Source organism: Silurus meridionalis, chromosome 14 (assembly GCF_014805685.1).
Source record: "Silurus meridionalis isolate SWU-2019-XX chromosome 14, ASM1480568v1, whole genome shotgun sequence".
Classification (NCBI taxonomy): domain Eukaryota; kingdom Metazoa; phylum Chordata; class Actinopteri; order Siluriformes; family Siluridae; genus Silurus; species Silurus meridionalis.
In genome coordinates, this window is record NC_060897.1 from 6379168 (window position 1) to 6399167 (window position 20000).

The 20000-nt window shown below is 39.6% G+C and overlaps 1 protein-coding gene across 1 annotated transcript in view; it reads right to left on the reverse strand.

The window, feature by feature from the left end:
* The window catches only part of stat5a (signal transducer and activator of transcription 5a), a 95177-nt gene that overhangs the window by 26699 nt on the left and 48478 nt on the right, over positions 1-20000 (reverse strand). Inside the window, 2 exon segments of the mRNA XM_046866036.1 lie at positions 769-896; positions 11931-12038. Of these exon segments, the coding sequence (XP_046721992.1) occupies positions 769-896 (128 nt within the window). The 5' untranslated portion in view covers positions 11931-12038.

Below are 20000 nucleotides of genomic sequence, written 5' to 3' on the forward strand. Positions count from 1 at the left end.
GTGAATTGTGTGTATTTATCCCTGATGAGCAGCCACTGCGACTGTGGCAAACTCCCTTGGATGTTATGAGGAAGAAACCTTGAGAGGAACCAGACTCAAAAGGGAACCCATCCTCATTTGGGTGACATCAAGAGTGTGATTATAGTCTTTAAACAATACAGAACACTGGAGAGTGAGAACTAACATGAGCACTGGAGTGTAAGATTATGAGTGATGTTCTTTCTACAGTCTTATACAGTCACTTGTGGTTATAAAACTAGGAGCTACTAAGCAACTCATAAAATAGCTCAACATTTGTGATGATCACAAATCCAACACCAGATTCTCCATGCCAGATCCTTGTCGGATTTCCCAAAGAACACCCGTTTTTCTCCCAATAGGTTTATACACAGACTATTAGAATAATGTTGTAAATAAAAAAATAAAAAGCTTTTAATAAATATTTTTAATGTGCATGAATGAATCCAACCCCCCTGGTGACAGATTTAAGTTTCACTTCCCATGATCTGTGACTGACACAGGAGCATCTTGGGGGCTTAATATTTAACAATGTCTGAGAGATTCTGTAAAGGTATATTCTGTTCTAATGTAATTTTGTGAATTGTCTGATGTATGAGTCCATGTGTACGATTCGATACTATAGACATAAAAACATTACAATTATGCCTGTTATTTAAAATTACAGCCAGAATCAATCACCTTTTAGTCACTCAAATTCGAGAATTCATCAGTGACGTGTTAGACGCACGTATTTGGGATATCACGTACCAAAGCTGGCCCTCGATCCACTGGGACAGGTAGTGTCGCACCTCTATGGGGAAATGCTGGCCGTACAGTGACTGCATCTGGTGCAGGGCGTCCCCCTGCAGCTGCTGGGCCTGAATCCACACCGCCATCTGAAACAGCAGAAATGGTTGCACAATTTCTATTTTCATTTTCAAGTTTATGATATCCTTCCTCTTTGGTGTGACCTTAAAATAAACCGAACATCGCTAATACAGATGCACTTTTTCAGTTTTTTTTTTTTTACCACTGGAAAAGAAAGTAAAGCAGCTAGAAATGCTTTATTTTCAGGGAAGCTGTTCACCATAGCAACCGTTGCAAAACAGGATAATTCCAGGTTTGAGTAAAGTCGGTTTCGCGAACAATGTTTAAATCATTGTCCAATTATTGGTACCATTTGAAGATGATGATTCTTAAATGATGGATTTGACATTCATTATCATGACTAATTTATTTTCCCCTGGTTTATAAAACTAATCAGTGCGTCTGTTTTGCCAGTTCAAACACATTCAAGTATTTTACATTCATATTTTTCAAACTTGACACCAAGCGAGGCTGCATCATTAAACCAGACTTCACATGATGAATTCGAAGAAGACAAGACGACTAGCTAAAACGAACTGCATGAGAAGGAGGTGGATCTTCCAGAGAGTTAAAAGAAAAGAAAAAAAAGCACACTATGTGCACAAAAGTTTGGTGACACGTGACCATAAGATTGGTAGGCACTTTTCCGAACTTCCTATTCCACATTTTTAGTCACTATTTACTGTTATAATAAACTTCACGCTTCTGTGAAGAAGTTCTGCTATATTTTAAAGTGGAGATTTTCACTCATTCAACTACAAGAGTGGTAGACAAGTCAGATAGTGATGTAGGTGGGGTGAGGAGGCCTGAGGTGAGGTGCAGATCCAATTCATCCCTCAGGTGTTCCACTACAACCCATGTACACCATATCTTAGTGGAGCTGCCTTTGTGGAACAGATTTGGGTGTCCTAGTTCAAGTGAAGGAATTGTAGGAATTCATTCGTTCCAATACTTTTGTCCGTGTACTGTAGTGCAGTGGTCCCGACCCCCGGGCTGCGGACCGGCTCCGGTCCATGGGTCAGTTAGTACCGGGCCACACAGAAAGAATACATAACTTACATTATTTCCGTTTTATTTATTATCTGATTCTGAACGGTTTTATTTTGAAAAATTACTGGATTCTCTCCACCACATCTGTCTATGACTCACTCTTGATGCATGTCATGATGCCTCGGTCACATGTCTTACCAACATCATCTACCTTCTTAAGGGGGCTCCGGCCGCTAACACATAATACATTACCGCTAAATTCAAACCCCCAAGCGAGCAAAATGAACAAAAAAACAACACAGTGGATTCACATTTATCATTATATGTAGAAGTTTTTATGCTGGTCATATTATTTTATTTTCTTGTATTTATCTGCCACACCTTAAAGGAAATATTGAAATATTGTCTGACATTAAACCGTGGCGCAAAAAAGATTGGGGACCCCACCGTAGTGCACCTATATATAATAGGTATATAAACACCTATAGTATAAAATGTCAGTCGCTCCACATTCATGCTAACTAAGCAAATTTGTTGTTTATTTTTGTGTTTGTGAGATTCATTTGTTGTTTATTTTTGTGTTTGTGAGAACTAAAATGCAGCAGAAATTTACTCCAATGTTCCAAAAAGTAGTGAATACAGTGGTGAAAGAAAAAAATGAACGATGGCTTGAGAGCAAATTTGAGTTTCACTTTGAGAAAAAAGGCTTGAGATGAAGGAGGAATGCAGTCGCACCTCGGACGAAGACTTCTCTGACATCAATCCCCAGTGACACATGCACACACTCATACACACTCATACACACTCCCACCCCCATCGATTGATGTCGCAAAGCTAATCCCACACATGTACGTGCTAACAATGAGGATCAATCGCTCAAACACTCGGTGAGCAATAATTCCTCCTCGACACTGCTAATTCGTGTAAATGATTCAGGTTCTCAGCCCACACGGCTGCTCAGCTTTGTATGACCCTCCGGTCCTGTAGTGCACACACCCCCCGAGTTTGGGCTCCGTTGCAGTTAAGGACATGTGACGGAGATCAATTCACGGCCCGCCCGTTCATCTTCCTGCCGTTTCCAGAGCACAGTGTTGAACTTCTGCTTTTCTTTTCGCTCACATGGAAACATGCTTTCCTGAGGTGAAAAAAAAAACAGCCTGCAAAATGAAAAGGGGATTCTTTTACTACTATTTTTAAGACTGATGGTAAAATGGTGACCGAAAGAACAGGAAGTTGCGTTCGGTAAAAAACAGATTTGTAATCCTTGAAGCTTCGTTCAAAGTGTGTTACCGCAGGCTGCAAAAAGTTTAAGAAAATAAAAATAACTAACTGATGAAAAAATAGTCGAGAAAGTGCTTCATTTCTTCCTTCTGAATCTTGTAGGGTCGTTCGAGTATGGCGTTGTGCTCACACACACAAGTACGCAAGCACGTGCGTGCACGCGCGCACATATGTGAGCACACGTGTTCTTGAACATGACAGATGAAATACATGTTCTGGATAAACACAACAGATGGCCAGAGTAGCTCAAAAATAATAAAGGTGCGGTGCAAAAGTGATGAGTTTCCACTGAAGGTAATATCAGCTTATGCTTGTGCGCTAATTAAAAGCCTTCTGTTAATCATACTGTATTTGCTTCCTTACGGCTTTGATAGATGTGTCTGTCAGGAAAATGATAGATAGATAGATAGATAGATAGATAGATAGATAGATAGATAGATAGATAGATAGATAGATAGATAGATAGATAGATAGATAGATAGATAGATAGATGAATTTGAATGGATGGATGGATAGACAGACATGGGGTGGGATTCATAGGAGGATAGATAGGAGATTTTGGATGGATGGATGGATGGATGGATGGATGGATGGATGGATGGATGGATGGATGGATGGATGGATAGATAGATAGGATGGATTTGGATGGATGGATAGACAGACAGACATGAGGTGGGATTCAAAAATTGTGAGACTAATGGTGATAACTGGTCCTATTCTGACCACATGATTCTGTTTGAAACTGGTAAAAATCTGCCACCGAGACATTTGACACAACATACTCTAGACACATGTTCGAAAGATTTTGAGTTAAAGAGCGGAAGAACATCACTAAAAGATGACGAGAGATCAGGAAGACCTTCTACAAGCTCAATCCTCCTGAAAAAACGGCTAAAATATTGAAACCATTTGGCAACTTTTGCATGAATATTGCCGGAGAATAATCGCCATGATCTCGCTTCTGCACCCTCCCTACCCTGCTCCTGCCGACTTCGCCCTCTTCCTGGAGATGGGGATCCAGTTTAAAGGTTGCCTGTTTTGACACCGATGTGGCGATCCAGCGCGAACAGCAGTAGGCGCTCGATTTTGAAGGTAATTGTGTGTAAACATAGAAAAATAATGTTCTTGTAAACAGAGTCAGTCCTTTTGATGCCACTTTTTTGATAATATATATATATATATATATATATATATATATATATATATATATATATATATATATATATACACACACACACACACACTTAAGACATCTGACTTCTCTAGCCATACATGCTTCTTCCCCAAACTGTTACCACAAAGTTGTAGGCACATCATTTACCCTTCAATTGAACCAAGAGGCCCAAACCTTCAGCTCTATGAAGATATGCTTTACATGGCTTGGAGTGGAAGATCTCCTGCTATAGACCACAAATTGGCTTCAACCCTTTAAACACATTTGAAATGAATTGAAATGCTGAATCCACCCCAGGCCTCCTCACCTACATCACTAGCCGACTTTATTCACATACAAGGGTGTTAGTGATCACATGAGTAATCTCCACACGCCAAAATCTACTGGAACATCTTCACAAATGAACAATGAAGGTAGATTCTGATTGGCCAAAAAGGAGTAAGATCAAACTGTTGAACACGAAGCTCGTTCTGATCTATTTTAATGACTGTTCTTCATGAACACGCTGCTTTCTAACCAGGTGTAACCACAGTAACAGAGTTACAGTATCACACACAGGGACACCGCTATGGTAAACATTTCCTAATGACCTCACTGAGCTCAATGGATCATTTCTGCATGTTTCTTGAAACTGATATTGTGAAATATAGTGATTTTAATAAAGACCAAAACACAATGTACTAAAGAAGATAAAAGAAGAGAAATAAAGGAAAAAACAGCACAAGAATCAACACCAATAGCTACATTATTAGCAGGCACACATAATACCTCTCTCTCTCTCTCTCTCTCTCTCTCTCTCTCTGTCTCTCGCTCTCTCTCATAACCATTTATAAAAAATTGGATTAAATAAATACTAATCTCAATTCCAGATGTCTGAACCATTGTAACACTTTAGGCAATACTTTTGCACCGCAATATAATTACAGATCGTTATTATATTTGTTTGATGCCATTCAAATATTGACGATCACTGGGCTGGTCTGGTGTTTACAGAAGATCTAAATGATGTTTAATTGCTCAACCGTTCCTCCAAAGCTCATACATAATGCCTCATCTTTTATGTGAAGTGTTTTAAACAAGTGAGTTTTATTCGAACAAATGGGAGCTACTCATAATATAATTGTTGTGTTGGCACCTTAATGCCGTTGTTTTGAACACTTATGTAATCATGTGGCTTAACAATGTTATATCCTCCAACAGAATGAAGTTCAACTGCAGATCAACTGCTTTCCCTCTTCCTCAGATCCATGCTCTCAAATGAATTCAACTGCTAATAGTTTAGAATTTCGAAATACATCAGTTCTACAATACCAAACTCTGAAACTCAGTATCTAGTAGAAAAATCTGCTAAAATCTCACTAAAAGCCCAGACACATCAAATTCGCTTTTCCCAGGCACCTGAGCTCCTGATTTCCTCTCCCCCCACGCATCCCTGCATTTGAAGCGATGCCTTGCACAATCGTGCACAAATTCTTCCTACGTTTTTAATCACTACATATTTGAGCCAGCTGCGCGCGAACGACTAATCTCAGCACGCATAAAGGCCAAATGAGTCCAAGCACTTAAAAAACAAAAAAGGGTTGTCTCAGCGGGATTTCGTTTATTTCTTCTTCTTTTTTTTCCCTTCAAAGAAATATATTCCAGGAAACCTAAAATTTTGACCAATAAAAATCCATAAATCTGGTCTTTTTTTCACCATAATCCAAACGGCTACATTTGTGCGTTATGCTGGATTAGATGGACTACATAACAACGTATTAAGATAGCAAAGGAAAAGCATAGATGATAATCTACTCTCACTACCGTAGGCTGATGTGATGGCAGTGCCTGATAGAGCCTTACGACTCACATGGATACTGTTTAGACTGTAGTGCCTAATTCCATATAGCGCTAATCAGCTTTTTCCTCACGGTTTAGCAAAAACACATTAAAAGACTCGCCTTCCAGTGAGTAGGAAATGGTTATTAAAGCGAAAAAGCTGGTCTTACAAAGAGGCTTTAAACCACAGAGACTAATGAAGAAAAAAACAAAAGATCTAAACAAATGGGTCCTAAAGTGCACTCGTTTGTTTCGTGAATTTATTTGGCCCCCATCTCGTCTCAAAATATTATTTCATAACCATGTGGCCTGCAAAAATAGTTTTAAATCTGACATTTTATTCAATGTCAGATTTGTAGGCATTTCTTACATGATCTATTCTCCCTTCCGTGGCCTGATCCTGACACTTTTACTACTGCGCTGCCACTAGGGGCATGTCCACGCTAATGCGTTATTCCCGTAGAAAAACGCATATTTTTCTTTCCGTTTTTTGGCCCTCCGTCCACACTGAGAGGACGTTTTCATTTAAGGAGAAATGTAGCTTTTTGAAAAAACGCTCTCCAAAGTGGCTACATTTGAAAACGCTGACGCATCTTTATGCGCGCTACAGGACGCCAGCCGCTTTCAGACGTTTCAGTGTTGGAAAAGCAACTTTTGGGAAACGACTGAAAACAAAAGTGTGGAAGCAGAGTGTTTTAAACATCCTTTTCAAATCTATACAGATTAGTGTACAGTGTTACCTTGACCTACGAGTGCATTAATGTACGAGTTTTTCTGAGGTACGAGTGGTCACTCGGTCGATTTTTTGCTTTGTTACGAGCAAAAAATTGAGGTACAAACTTGATACGCCGCTGCTAGATGGCTAGATTTGCTCGATTGTTGCAAAAATTTAGATAAGCAAAGAAGAAAAAGTAAAAAATTAAAAGTTTAGGGATACGTAGTCTAAAGGAGTGATAGAAAAAAACAATTTTTCCCTCCGCCTCTGCTTATCGCCTCTACCACCCCCTGCCGGCGTTTTCGTTAGCTCAAGTCGTCTCATTTCCAAGGTAAATACACTGCATAAAACCTTATTATATCTTTACATACTCTTTCTATTATGTTTTTATACAAGATTTGTTATGTAGAAATGTATTTTCCTAATTTAATAAAATGAAACATAAAAACGGGGTGGCATTTTGAGGGTTGGAACGGATTAATGCCATTTTAAGTATTTTCAATATGGAAAATGAATTTGATGTGCGAGCAAGTTGAGATACGAGCTCGTCCACGGAACGAATTAAACTCGTAGGTCAAGGTACCACTGTGTATGTAGCCAAGACCTCCGGATCTGCCTGATAGAGCCTTACGCCTCAGATGGATACCGTTAAGACTGTGGTGCATATTCTATATAAATACAGTAAATATGGCTCTGGATGAACCTACATGGGTTTAGTAAAATAAAGTTAGCTTGGTAAAGATTCTTGTGGATCATTTCATACAGATGCTCATATGAAAGCTATATGTTGTCTGGTTGTTAAAACACTCCAGGATGCAAATACAGGCTCGCATTCTTGATTTAGCCAATAGCAGACAAATCCAAAAAACAGCGTTCCAGTTAATTCCAAAGGTGTTCACAAGGGTTGAGCTCAGAGCTCTATAGCAGGTCAATCAAGATCTTTCACTGCAATCCATGAGAAGCATATCTTCATGGAGCTGGCTTTGTGCACGGGGGAATTGTAATGCTGGAACAAGTTTGTGTCTCCTAGTTAAAGTGAAGCTACATCAAAAAAACATCCTTTACAATACCAAATTTATGGGAACATCCCATCATATGGGAAGAACCACATATAACTAGCCCAACTCTCACTTTTTTATCTTTAGTGTATAATCGCAGCTTCATCCCAGACGTTTTTACCCAAGAGCTGCGACTGTAATTAGAAACAATTATCTCTTAAACCACGCACTGTAAACACCTGATGTATCGATGCTAACGTGAAACCAGGAGTCTGCTTCCTCTCAGGGTTTTTCCTCACGTTGTCTCAGGCGGATTTTTCTTTTTGCTTTAAATAATCAGCAGTTATTATTTCCCCCCTGCGCAGCACAACCGATAAAAACGAGTCTACCTATGGTACACAGCACAGATGACTGTTTATCTTCTCCAAACGAACGCCGATCCTTTTTTTTTATTTGTAATACAGTAGTTCATATTAGAATTAAATTTGTAATATGCTAGATAATGAAATGTACAGAATAGGATAGACATATATTGCTGCTTACTACTAAAGCTCCCGATATCTCTATAAGTCCTAACTGATGATCTTCTCAACCCCGGGTTCATCACATCGAAATGGTCTTGCACAGGGTCGGAGTAAGAACCCTATTAAATGAACATATTGTTTGAGTAACATGTACATCACTCCTACCAGTTAACGGGCAACATCTGTTAACATGCAAACAAAAGAGCAAATTGAAAATCAGCATGAGTGTGGTGATGACGAATGAACTGATGACGTACAACTGCTTGAATCGTGCTTAATGCTCGTACGGCGGACTTTGGATTCTTTCCAATTGAATGTGAATTAATAGCCCGGGCTGCCCCATGTCTAATCTTCAGCTCTACTCCTACTCTGATTGAGTAGGAAATGGGTATTAAAGTGAATGCTGGTCTTACAAAGAGGCTTTAAATCAAAGACTGATGAGAAAAAAATTACTGAATAAATGGGTCCTAATGTGCACTCATTGATGGTTTGTACAGTGAATTTATCAGTGTTACGGAAAATTTTACTTCATGACCGCGTGGCCTGCAGCAAATCAGTTTTATTTCCGGCCACATTAGCTGCAAAAAGCTTGCTAGCTGGGTAGCTAGAAATATACTGTATTATTCTAGTAGTTCGAGACTTAATGCTAACAGCGCACCGCTTTAAACACAGCGCACAACTTAGCAATCATCTTCATCTCCTAGCAACAGTGGTGTCCTTTGATGCTACTGATTTGTCTGTGTTTAGCTTTCTAAAGATGATGGATGTAAAGTAAAGTGAGGTGAAGGGGTCAGTCCTGACAGACTGACCGGAGGGCAAGGCTAGCTGAAATCACTAAAACCCCAGCCATTAGGGTTGCACAAGCCAGTGCACTCTTAGTGCCGGTCCCGAGCCCAGATAAATGGGGAGGGTTGCGTTAGGAAGAGCATCCAGCGTAAAAAACATGTGCCAAATCAAACATGCGGATCATGAATACGGATGATCCGCTGTGGCGACCCCTAATGGGAGAAGCCAAAAGAAAGAAAGACCATACCTTAGTACCTCAGATCTGCTGGAAGATTCTGATTGGTTAATCCTGTTTTTCACCACAGAGCCTGGCAGCCAATTTAACCTACATGATTTGTTTGGCGTTAGCCTTTATGTTATACGAGACTTATTAAATAAGTCATCATGATAGTTTTGCTGTTTTTACTCTGCTTTGAACAGAGTGCTTTAAATGTTTTACACCTGTTCTGCTCCTGACTAATCCCTTCACTCGAGACAGAAAAACAAACATGGAGAACTAAGTGACAAACACTGGGTCTGAACAAACTGACTTTTCTTTTTTTAATTAATGTTCCAAAAGTTTCAGAAAGGCAAACGAAGGACTCATTGCCAGAGTACATTATTAATGCTATTTAAAATATAAAAAAATTAAGCTGAGAATGTGGATTGTGAAGCAAACCATAATGGAATGTTTATTGCAGTGTTAACAGGCCTTAAAGGGGGAATCTTAGCGGGGAACTAAGAGAATGCTAGAAGAACAATACGATGACGTTAAGGGAACCTCAACAGAACAGTTGGGAAACATTACTAAGAAAACATTAAGAGAATGTTAGGAGACTTAACAGAACGGCAAGGAACTTTAATAGAATATTAGGGGAATGTTTACAAAATATTAGGGAAACATTAAGAGAACATTAGGAGATGAAATGTAAGAGGAACGTTAATAAAAACAGAAGGCGAATGCTAGAGAAACTGCAGTAGAACATTAAAAAAAAAACCAATACAAAAATGTTAAAAGAAAGTTAATAGAATATTAGAAGAATTAAAAAAAAATTTGGAGACCGTTATAGGAACTTTAATTAAACGTTAGTAATAAAGTTACAAGAATGTAGGACAATGTTAAAAAAACATTAAGAGAGCATTGTAGAAACATTACTAGAACTTTAATGGAATAATAATGGAACAATAGGAGAATGTCAGCAAAACTTTCCAGCAGGAGAATTTTAGAAGAATGTTGAAGAAACTTTAAGAAAACTTAATGTTGACAGAATGTTAGGGGAACGTTCTGTACACCTAAAAACTCTTTTATATCAGTAAAAAAAAAAAAAAAAAAAGATCATAGACAAAAACTTGCCAACTAATCACAAACAAAATATAAACATACGTTCTGGGAAAGTTTTGGGAGCCAAAAATTGTTAGTTGGGAATAAAACTAACCGCTATCCTAAGCTAGGCTAGTAAGTTACTAACTATGTTGTTCATATATAACAATTATGACTATTGCCTCTTCACACATTTTGCACAGGAGCTCTGCAATTTAACAATAAACACAAAGACGATCATTAGAAAGTGATTGAAACATCGTTTGTTTTGCTTTCTTCCTATTCCCTCTCTTGCACACATAAACAAATGCTCAAAAACATGTAGAATTCAGATACCCGAGTTGTCACAGGTTTACATTGAAAATGTACAATTGTGGGTTTGTGCACAGATTATTTTGGAATCACCCTAAAGCTGCTACTGTTACCCACTGCACCACACAACGCTAATACTTTTTCATATCTTCCTCTGCACTCCTGGAATCGATTACATTTTTTATCGCAATTTTACATGGGGAAAAAAAAAACATTAGCAACAGGGAAAAATTAATATCAGGAAAACTAAACTCGCTAATGCTTATTTAGCAAAATGCTTCTGCAGAAAAAAAACAAAACAAAAAAAACCACGAAAAGTGTGAAATCACCTTGAGGTTTCAGGTCAAAGACAAATCTCTAGAGTGATATTTCTCACGAAGCTTCATCTCGACACATACACCGCATGAAAACCCCGAAACGAACCTGAAGGTGACATGCGCTTATATAACCTGACATGTAACATGATTGGTTTCAAGTGCTTTAAGTGGAATACTTTCGCTTTGTGACCGTTCCTTAAAACAAAACAAAAAACCTTTTTTTTTTTCCTTCCCCAAAAGTCAATGTGCTTATCAATCGAAAAAAAAAAAAATCCACCTACTCAGCCACATGGCTTTCATTCAAAAGGAAACTATAAATATGGCAACGTAAAGCAGGAGATTAACCGCACACGAAGCTCCGCCTCTTCCTGTCCCTTATTGCCACTGTCAATGTAACACACAATACACACACACACATACATACGTGCACAATTTCCTAGCAATACTACCACTCCTACACGTAAAACACAAACCACCGATTTCCAGTAACCACACACACACACACACACACACACACACACACACACACACATGTACGCTTACAGGTATGTGCGTGTCATTTGTATGAAAACACAGCCATGTGAACTGTGAATTTCCAGTTAACCAACCACACAGACAAGCAGCCGTTTCCAGTCGAAGCTGTGTTGTGGGCTGCGGTGGTCTGCCAGTCAAACCGGCTCCCTACTCACAGAAAACCCAAGCTCACGGCAGCCCGGTTCGTTTACTTACTCTCTTACTATCACTTTCTATTTCACTCGAGAGCTTCGATCTTTTTGGTAGTTTCATACATGACAAACACACACACACACACACACACACACACACACACAAACGACACACTGACTTACCGCTTGTCCTCAGTCCCGTGTTACCGTGTACGAGGAGCGACTGACTAGAAGCACAGTGAAACCTGGAAGAACAAAAGACATCAGCTGGAGCTGCAGATCCTCTTGTATCTACAGACGGACAAACACAGATCCACAGATTTGAGGATGAGAATCTGTGCTCACATCAGGGTCACACCAGACAGTCACTTCCTGTCTCTTCACTTCTCTTCCCCTCTCGCTGTCTCTTTCTTTTTTGCCAGTCGTTTACTTATTCTCACTTTACACCATTATAAATATCACACACAATATATAACACACACACACAAAAAAAAGACGAATAAAGAAAGATAAGCAGAACTAAAGATGACAGGCGCGGTATAAAAACGCCAGCTCCTTTTTACACACGGTATAAAACAGTTTAACAAGGCGAAATGGAACGAAGCTAAAGTTTATATACGTAATATACAAATGAAACGTAGCGGATTCTTGGTAAAAGGTAATAAAATATGAATCAGGCACAAGCTTCAGTTTCTTTAAAGAAGAGTTGAGTCTTTTGATTCTTTAGTGGAAAGTGTAAAAAAACGAATATATAAATCAGAAGGAATTCACTCGCTCGAATATTTCATACGATTCAATGCTTGGGTACGTCACAGTTCCAGGGATTTTCCGATTCGCCAGTTTAACTCACTCTGGGTGGAGTTTCACACACATCAGGTCACTGAATTGAAATATCCACCAGACAACACAGCCTGCAAACATGGCCGCCCCGGACTCCAACTCCCAGAACACATACAGCACACACTTTCCTGCTCTGACTATTTGTGTTACTGATTGAGCACACGTGTGCCCAATAACACACACACACACACACACACACACACACACACACACACACACACACACACTCAGGGTGACAATTGTTATTTACATTTAAGGCATTTGGCAGATGCCTCATCCATACAACTGAGCAGCTACAGGGTTGAGGGTCTTTCTCCAGGGCCCAAAAATTGTAACTTGGTGTGGCTCGGATTTGAACTCATGACCTTTGGATTCAAAGTCCAATTCCTCAAACACTAAACTATAACCTGTTGTTGGACTATTGCCAACCTGTATCTGGTTATGATCTAGATTGCTAAAATCTGCTTGTGAATCGCCGGAACTCTGAATGAGTCTGCCTTAATGTTTATGCAGTGGCAGGCCATCAGGGTCAGCAAGGCCTTCTCTGATATCTGTCTTCTCTAAACTCAATCGCTGGTTTATATTGTAATATTTTTTTTCCATGAATATGTATCAAGTTATTCCCAAAAGTCAATTCTCTCAATTTCATAGCGGTTCTCTCTGGTGCATTCGAGTGTAAGTTTCTGTTAGAGTTTCTATCCAATCAGATTTCAGCCATCCATGTTGCTTGAAGCGAATGCTTTATCCAGACAGATTTCAACTAGCTGACTCAGAGGCCATCTAGCAGGCGTCTAATCACGTCCTTCACTTAGATGGTCAGAGAGCGCACAAAGTCAGACCTCACAAACTGCATCTGGAGCAAACTGCACAAGCTCAATCCATACATGGATATAATAGCTGTATTTATTTTCATTCCACCTCAGCTTACAAAGGGGACCTATTTCATTTATTCATTAATTATTCATTTGGACACATACACTTTCGAGGACATTTTCAAGATGGACTTTTCAAAAAGAATGATGTGATTCAGGCAGGACACCACTGAAAGTCTAGGTGTGAAATGCATGGCCTGCCACTGTGTTTACAAAATATCTCTGTCTCTGCAGGCTTTTTGCAGGTTCTCTGGTTTCCTCCTTCCTCCTACAAACTTCCCAGTAGATATTCTGCTAAGATAAATTGCCCGTATGTATGTATGAGTGTGTGATTGAGTGTGTAAATGTGTGTCCGAGTCTGTATTCCCACTTCATGCCAGGTATTCCCAGGATCAGATCTGTAATGACCCTGACCAAGAAATAGACCAGACGAAGGTTCTCAAAAATCCGAGAGTCTGTAATCCTGAAATGTTGTTATCCGCATACTGGGCTCTATTATCTGACTTATTGGAATACGAGTGTGCCAGCGGTGAGCGGTGGAGATCGGTGCCGGATGGAGCAGGCGGTAAGAAACACATGCAGCTCATAAGACTAATCAGTGCGCTCTGTTTTAGTCCGGCGACGCCAATAAAGAGATGCAAGGCACCAGCCTCAGAGAGAGAGAGAGAGAGAGAGAGACAACGAGCAGTGATGAGCGGAAGGGTCAACGAACGATGGCTAAGTGCGGGCGGGTGGTCGCTGGTGAAAGATTTGCCGGTCTGCGAGGAAGGTGACTGTGGGTTAGCCCTAGAAAGGAAAGCACCGAGGTGCTAACTAATATAAAAAAGCTCTGATTGGTGAACTTTCTTTCTTCCAGCGCAGAACCAGTGGAATATGTTACAGTGGTTCCGAAACCCCGAGCTGGAAGTGGGGTATGACGCCATGGAGGCTGCAACCTGTTCGGCGAGATGGGCACTCCACCGTCTGCCACGCCTCTTCAGGAAAGTCCAGAAGGCGTGCTGGCCAGCGAGAGCACTCAGGCAAATGCCAGGGAAAGGCGTGCCGGTCCCGAACCGCGAGACCGTGGGTGAGCCCCAGCGTGAGCACTGGAAAGGAAAGCGCTGGCAGGAAAATGAAAGTAAATAAAAGAAGGCTCTGCTTGGTGAACTTTTGCCCGTCTCTCTTTCTTCCAGTGTGGAACCTGTGTATTTTCTACAATGAGTTACTGTATGTATCAATATGTATTATCGACTTCCTGTTTGACTGCTCACTTTACTCGAATGCATTTTATCGGAACCTCTGTAACTCTAACTTAAATTGAACTTTTCCAGCCATGTGTGTTTCTTTCCTAAACTATTACCACAAAGTTGTACCACAACTGTATAGGATGCCTTTGGATGCAGTAGCATTTAATTTTCCCTTGATTTGAACTAGGAGACAAAACCTGTGCCAGCAGGGAAATACCCCTATGCCCAAAGCGAGCTCCACGAAGATATGCTTTAAATTAATTGGACTGGAAGATCTCTTGCTATAGAACTCAACCCTATTAAACAATGAATGTGAACGCTGACTGCACCCAAGGCCTCCTCACCTCACCACCTGAGTTTACTAAAACCCTTGTGGCTGAACGCTGCCAAATGACCACCGGCACACTCCAAAATCAAGTGGAACATCTTCCCAGAAGAGAGGTTATTCCCACAGCAAATGAAGCCTAAATATAAAATAGGATTTTGTTTACTTGTATGAGTAATATCTCACGTTTTACTTCAGTACACTTTAGAAAAAAGCCGCTCATCGCTACTTTGAAGTGAAGACATAACCTGCGTTGAATGAGAACCTGGAGACCACGAGCGCAACATATATTACACACATAAAATGTTTTGATTCTAGTGCGCGGAATGTCCTCCATTTTACGTCCTTAATACACATATATTTAACTGAATAGCTAATGAAGCCTTTTCGGAGATCTAATTTTCATAAACCAGCGGTGAAGCTCCATCGCTGCCACGGCTGATGAATGTTGAGAGGGTGGTATTACTGTTTCAGCTTTGTGGTCGATGGGGACACTTGACAAAGCTGAGTAAGAACACATACACACACACACCGATCATGACCTCACTGATTCTGGGATAAAGATTAAAGGCCAGCCTTATGTAATCAGAGTGAGACTGCAGTTTGTAAGAGCTAAGCCAAAAGATGTGTGTGTGTGTGTGTGTGTGTGTGTGTGTGTGTGTGTGTGTGTGTGTGTGTGTGTGTGTGTTTGTGTAAGAAGTAGAAATGCAAGAGCTCATGTGACAACCCGAACTTGAATGTGAGATGTAAGAGGAAGTGAGAAAGATGTACTGTATGTCTGAGGACAAACTTGAGAATCACCACACACACACAATTTTTAGCTAATAAGCCACAAAACTGTTGCTAACACACACACAGTTCCTCCATCAGCTTTCAGCACTAACAAATACACACACACACACACATTAGTGGAGCTCTGTCTCTCTGTTTCTCTCTCACACAATTACAGCACACACATAAAACATGATTTATGAGCAGTGAATATGCTGACAACCTTACATTAATGCAACACACACACACACACACAGCAACAACTTTAAGCCTTTTTTGGGCTTAAAGTTTAGTGATCCTGAGAGCGAGAGAGAGAGAGAGAGAGATGAAGATTTACAGACAGACATATAGAGAGAGAGACAGAAAGACAAGCATACAGACAGACAGCAGACGACAGGAGACACGTGGAAAGTAAACAGGGCATTAGAGAGAGAATGAGGGACAGACACAGAGAGATAGAAAACAAATAGAGTAATCCAAACAGAGACAACAGATGGACCATCAGACAGGGAATAATACAAAGACAGACAGACAGAAGAGAGAGAGAGAGAGATAGAGAGAGAGCAACACTACACATGTAAATAAAGCTTACAAAAAAGCTTATTAAATCGAATTGAATTGAGAGATGGATTGAGACACACACACAAACTAGACAGAAGGGAAACAGGGAAAAGTGGGAGAACTAGACAATCAATATGAGACCACTTGTGCATTCTCTTTCTCTCTCTATCCCTCCCTCTCTCTCTCTCTCTCTCTCTCTGTCTGTCTGTCTGTCTGTCTGTCTGTCTGTCTGTCTGTCTGTCTGTCTGTCTGTCTGATAGATCAATGTAATGTTCTCTTGCCTGAAGAAAAAAAACCCACCACACATTTACCTTTTCCCCCCACAACTGCAAACGTCTGCAACATGAAGAGCAGGAAGAGAAAAAGAAAGGAGACAGACAGGCGAAGGCTTTACACATATGTGTGTGTCAGAAAGAGGAAACTTGTAACACAGTAATGTTTTCATCATAAGGTCCACACACATATACACACACACACAACACACACAAATATAATGGCAACCAAGTACAATAAAAAAAAAAAAAAAAAAAAAAAGGAAAGGAAGGAAGAAAATTTCTTTTAGAGTTTCTTTAGTTTGTTTAAGACTAAGATCCTGCAGGATGCACGTCTCCACGTCGTTTATTTTGTTTACATGTACACCTGTTTTGATTCTGGTCTTGGCTTGGCTCATGTCCTTGTTGTCTGTGTTTTCCTGAGGGTGTCCAGGTGTTCGCCGTTCATTCCCTTGAACGCATTGGTCTATATATATATATATATATATATATATATATATATATATATATATATATATATATATATATATATATATATATATATCCTCTCATGAACGCACGTCAAGTTTGTGGACTCCTGAGCATAACATTTGTACTTTTTGAACTTCCCATTCCCAAATTTCAGCTCCTATGTGCTGTTCTAATAAGCTTCACTCTTCTTGGAAGATGTTTCTACTTGATTTTGTGGAGATTTGTGCTCATTCAGCTACAATGGTGTTAGGAAAGTAGGGTACTGATGTGGGTGAGGTGAGACGGCCTGGGGTGCAGTCAACGTTCCAACTCATTGGGTCTTGTAGGACTTGTAGAAAATTTGATGCAAGTGCATCCAAAGATGTCCTAAACAATTGTGTGCCTCCAAATTTGTGCTAAAAATTATGAAAAGAACCACAGAAAGCTGAAGAACTGGTGTCCCAATACTATTTTCTATATAATTTAACACAACCAGTGATGGACAAAGTACAGAAAACATGTACCTGAGTTTAGTAGAGATACACTTCAGTAAAACTGCTGCCTTTAAACTTTCACTTGAGTAAAAGTACAAAAGTTTTTGCCATCAAATGTACTTAAATATCCAATGTACAATGAATTATTATGACTATAACATTCCTATTATCATTTTTGTCACAAGGCTCGTTGCTTAATCAATCAGTTTATGTGAAAAGACTGTTACTCTTAATACACCAGTCTATTTATGGAACAATAATTTTTTTCGATATAAATCAGTGTTTAAACATTATCATGAAACCAAAACCTTCTTTTCAACTACTTGAAAAAATGAATAAATTGCTAAAATAAGACCACAGGCAAGTTCGAGTCAGGAGTTTCTTCCATCATTTATTGCTCTCAAAATGTTCTGCTTGCTGTTGAACTGATGCTGAACTGTATGTTGGTGATCAGTAGATACACCAAGCGCCAATCAAACAAGTTCAAAGCAGTACGAACGCCATCAATTATTAACGCCTGTGAGTGAATATGGTACATCGCGTCTGGAAGGAATTGTTTATGAATAGACTGCAGGAATACATGCATCACTAGGGTTGCAAAATAGGGGAAAAATCTCCAGTAAATTTCTCGAAACTTTCCATGGGAACTTTTGGGAAATAATAAACAAACAAATATCAACACTTTTTGACATTGATTTATTTGTAGGTATAATTTTGTTGCACAATCGTTTACACAAAGCACAAGGAAGTTTTAAACAAATTTACGTGATATGTAATTTACATGAATACTGGTGGACATTTTTTGGAAAATTCTTTCCGAAGAAAAAGTGTGCAGGATTCAGGAAATGTAAGTAAGTGTGCTGTGTGCATGTGATTGATGAATGTTCAGGGTAAAAAGTTTAACTAATTATTATTATTATGCAAGCTTTTTTTTTTTTTAACTACATTTAAGTTTCCTGTTATAGTCCCATGTAATGTTTCCAGTTTGGAAAATTTTTGGAATTTTGCAACTCTATGCATCACTGCTTCATATTTTGCAGCCACACTAAATGAGCTATAGGTCTATGTGTTGCAGTGTGTGTATATGTGAAGTGTGTATGCATGTGTGTGTGTGTTGTGTTTAATTTGTCCTTAATAAAGGTCACATTAGCTGAGCTGTCTGATGCCATAGCCGGAAGCAAGGGTGTGTGTGTGTGTGTGTGTGTGTGTGTGTATGTGTGTGTGTGTGTGTGTGTGTGTGTGTGTGGTGTGTGTATATGTGTGTGTATTTGTAAACCATTAGGATTAGGCCAATAAATTAAGCATTAGGCGTTTACCAAAAACAATGAATACAAATGAGCATATAAAAATGAAAAACAATGAGGCTGAACAACTCGCTCCACCTGTACGAGTAAATACCCCATTTAAGGAATAAAAACATGGATTTTAGGCATTGCTTTTATAATAATCCTACTTGAATCGTAATTGCAATCATTTGCTGATTTACGCTCTGCTCCTCTCAGGGGTGTAACAGTACTGCATACTTTTTGTACTGTGAGACAAGTGTATAATAGTGGATTAGTTTAAGGACAAAACAGCAAGCAGAAGCAGGAAGTGTAAAATTCTCCCAAGACACAAATCACAATTTTCAGACGGTTCAACCAACTAACAGACAAACAGGGAAATACTGACCATGCGCTTTAGACACGCCTCCTGTGAGAGTCACCCCAGTCAAGGTGGCACAGCGATAAAGATCTTCTGCTTAGAAGGTCATGAGGTCGCATCTTGGCTTCATCAAGCTGAGCCACTGATGGGCCCTTGAGCAAGGCCTTTAACCCTCAACTGCTGTATAGATGTATAAATAAGATAATGGCAGATAAAGGCATCTTCCAAATGGCATAAATGGAAATGCCAAAGCTTGGCCACTGATTCTCATTTTCATATCAATTCTTGATTCTTGTTGATGTGTAGTGTTTGTCTGGCTACCAAGGATCTGATACTCAGGACTGGTTCCATTTCCCTTTCCTTATCCACAGTGACCTAAAGAAATGCTTTGGAGTGAGTGAGTGAGTGAGTGAGTGAATGTCTGTCTGTCTGCCTGCCTAAAAATGTATCTTGCAGCATGCCTTTATTATTCCCTGTGAGATGGTGAGACCAGTTGAGCTGCACTAGAGGATTTGAGAGAGTGTGTGGGTCAGTGAGGGGGTTTCTGGACCTACACCAGCAAAAACATTGGATCCAATATTGCATTTTAAAATGAAATCTAATAAAATCGTGCCAAACTTAATTCACCAGAATACCCAGTGTCATTCAAACATGGCTGCCACAGACTACACTTCACACGGTCACATGACTAACCCACATTAACGCTCCTCTGCTAAGGATTTAGTTTTTCGCTCAGGATTTAGTTTTTCTTATATTTGAATCAAATCTAAAAATATAGATTTTTTAAACTACCTATAT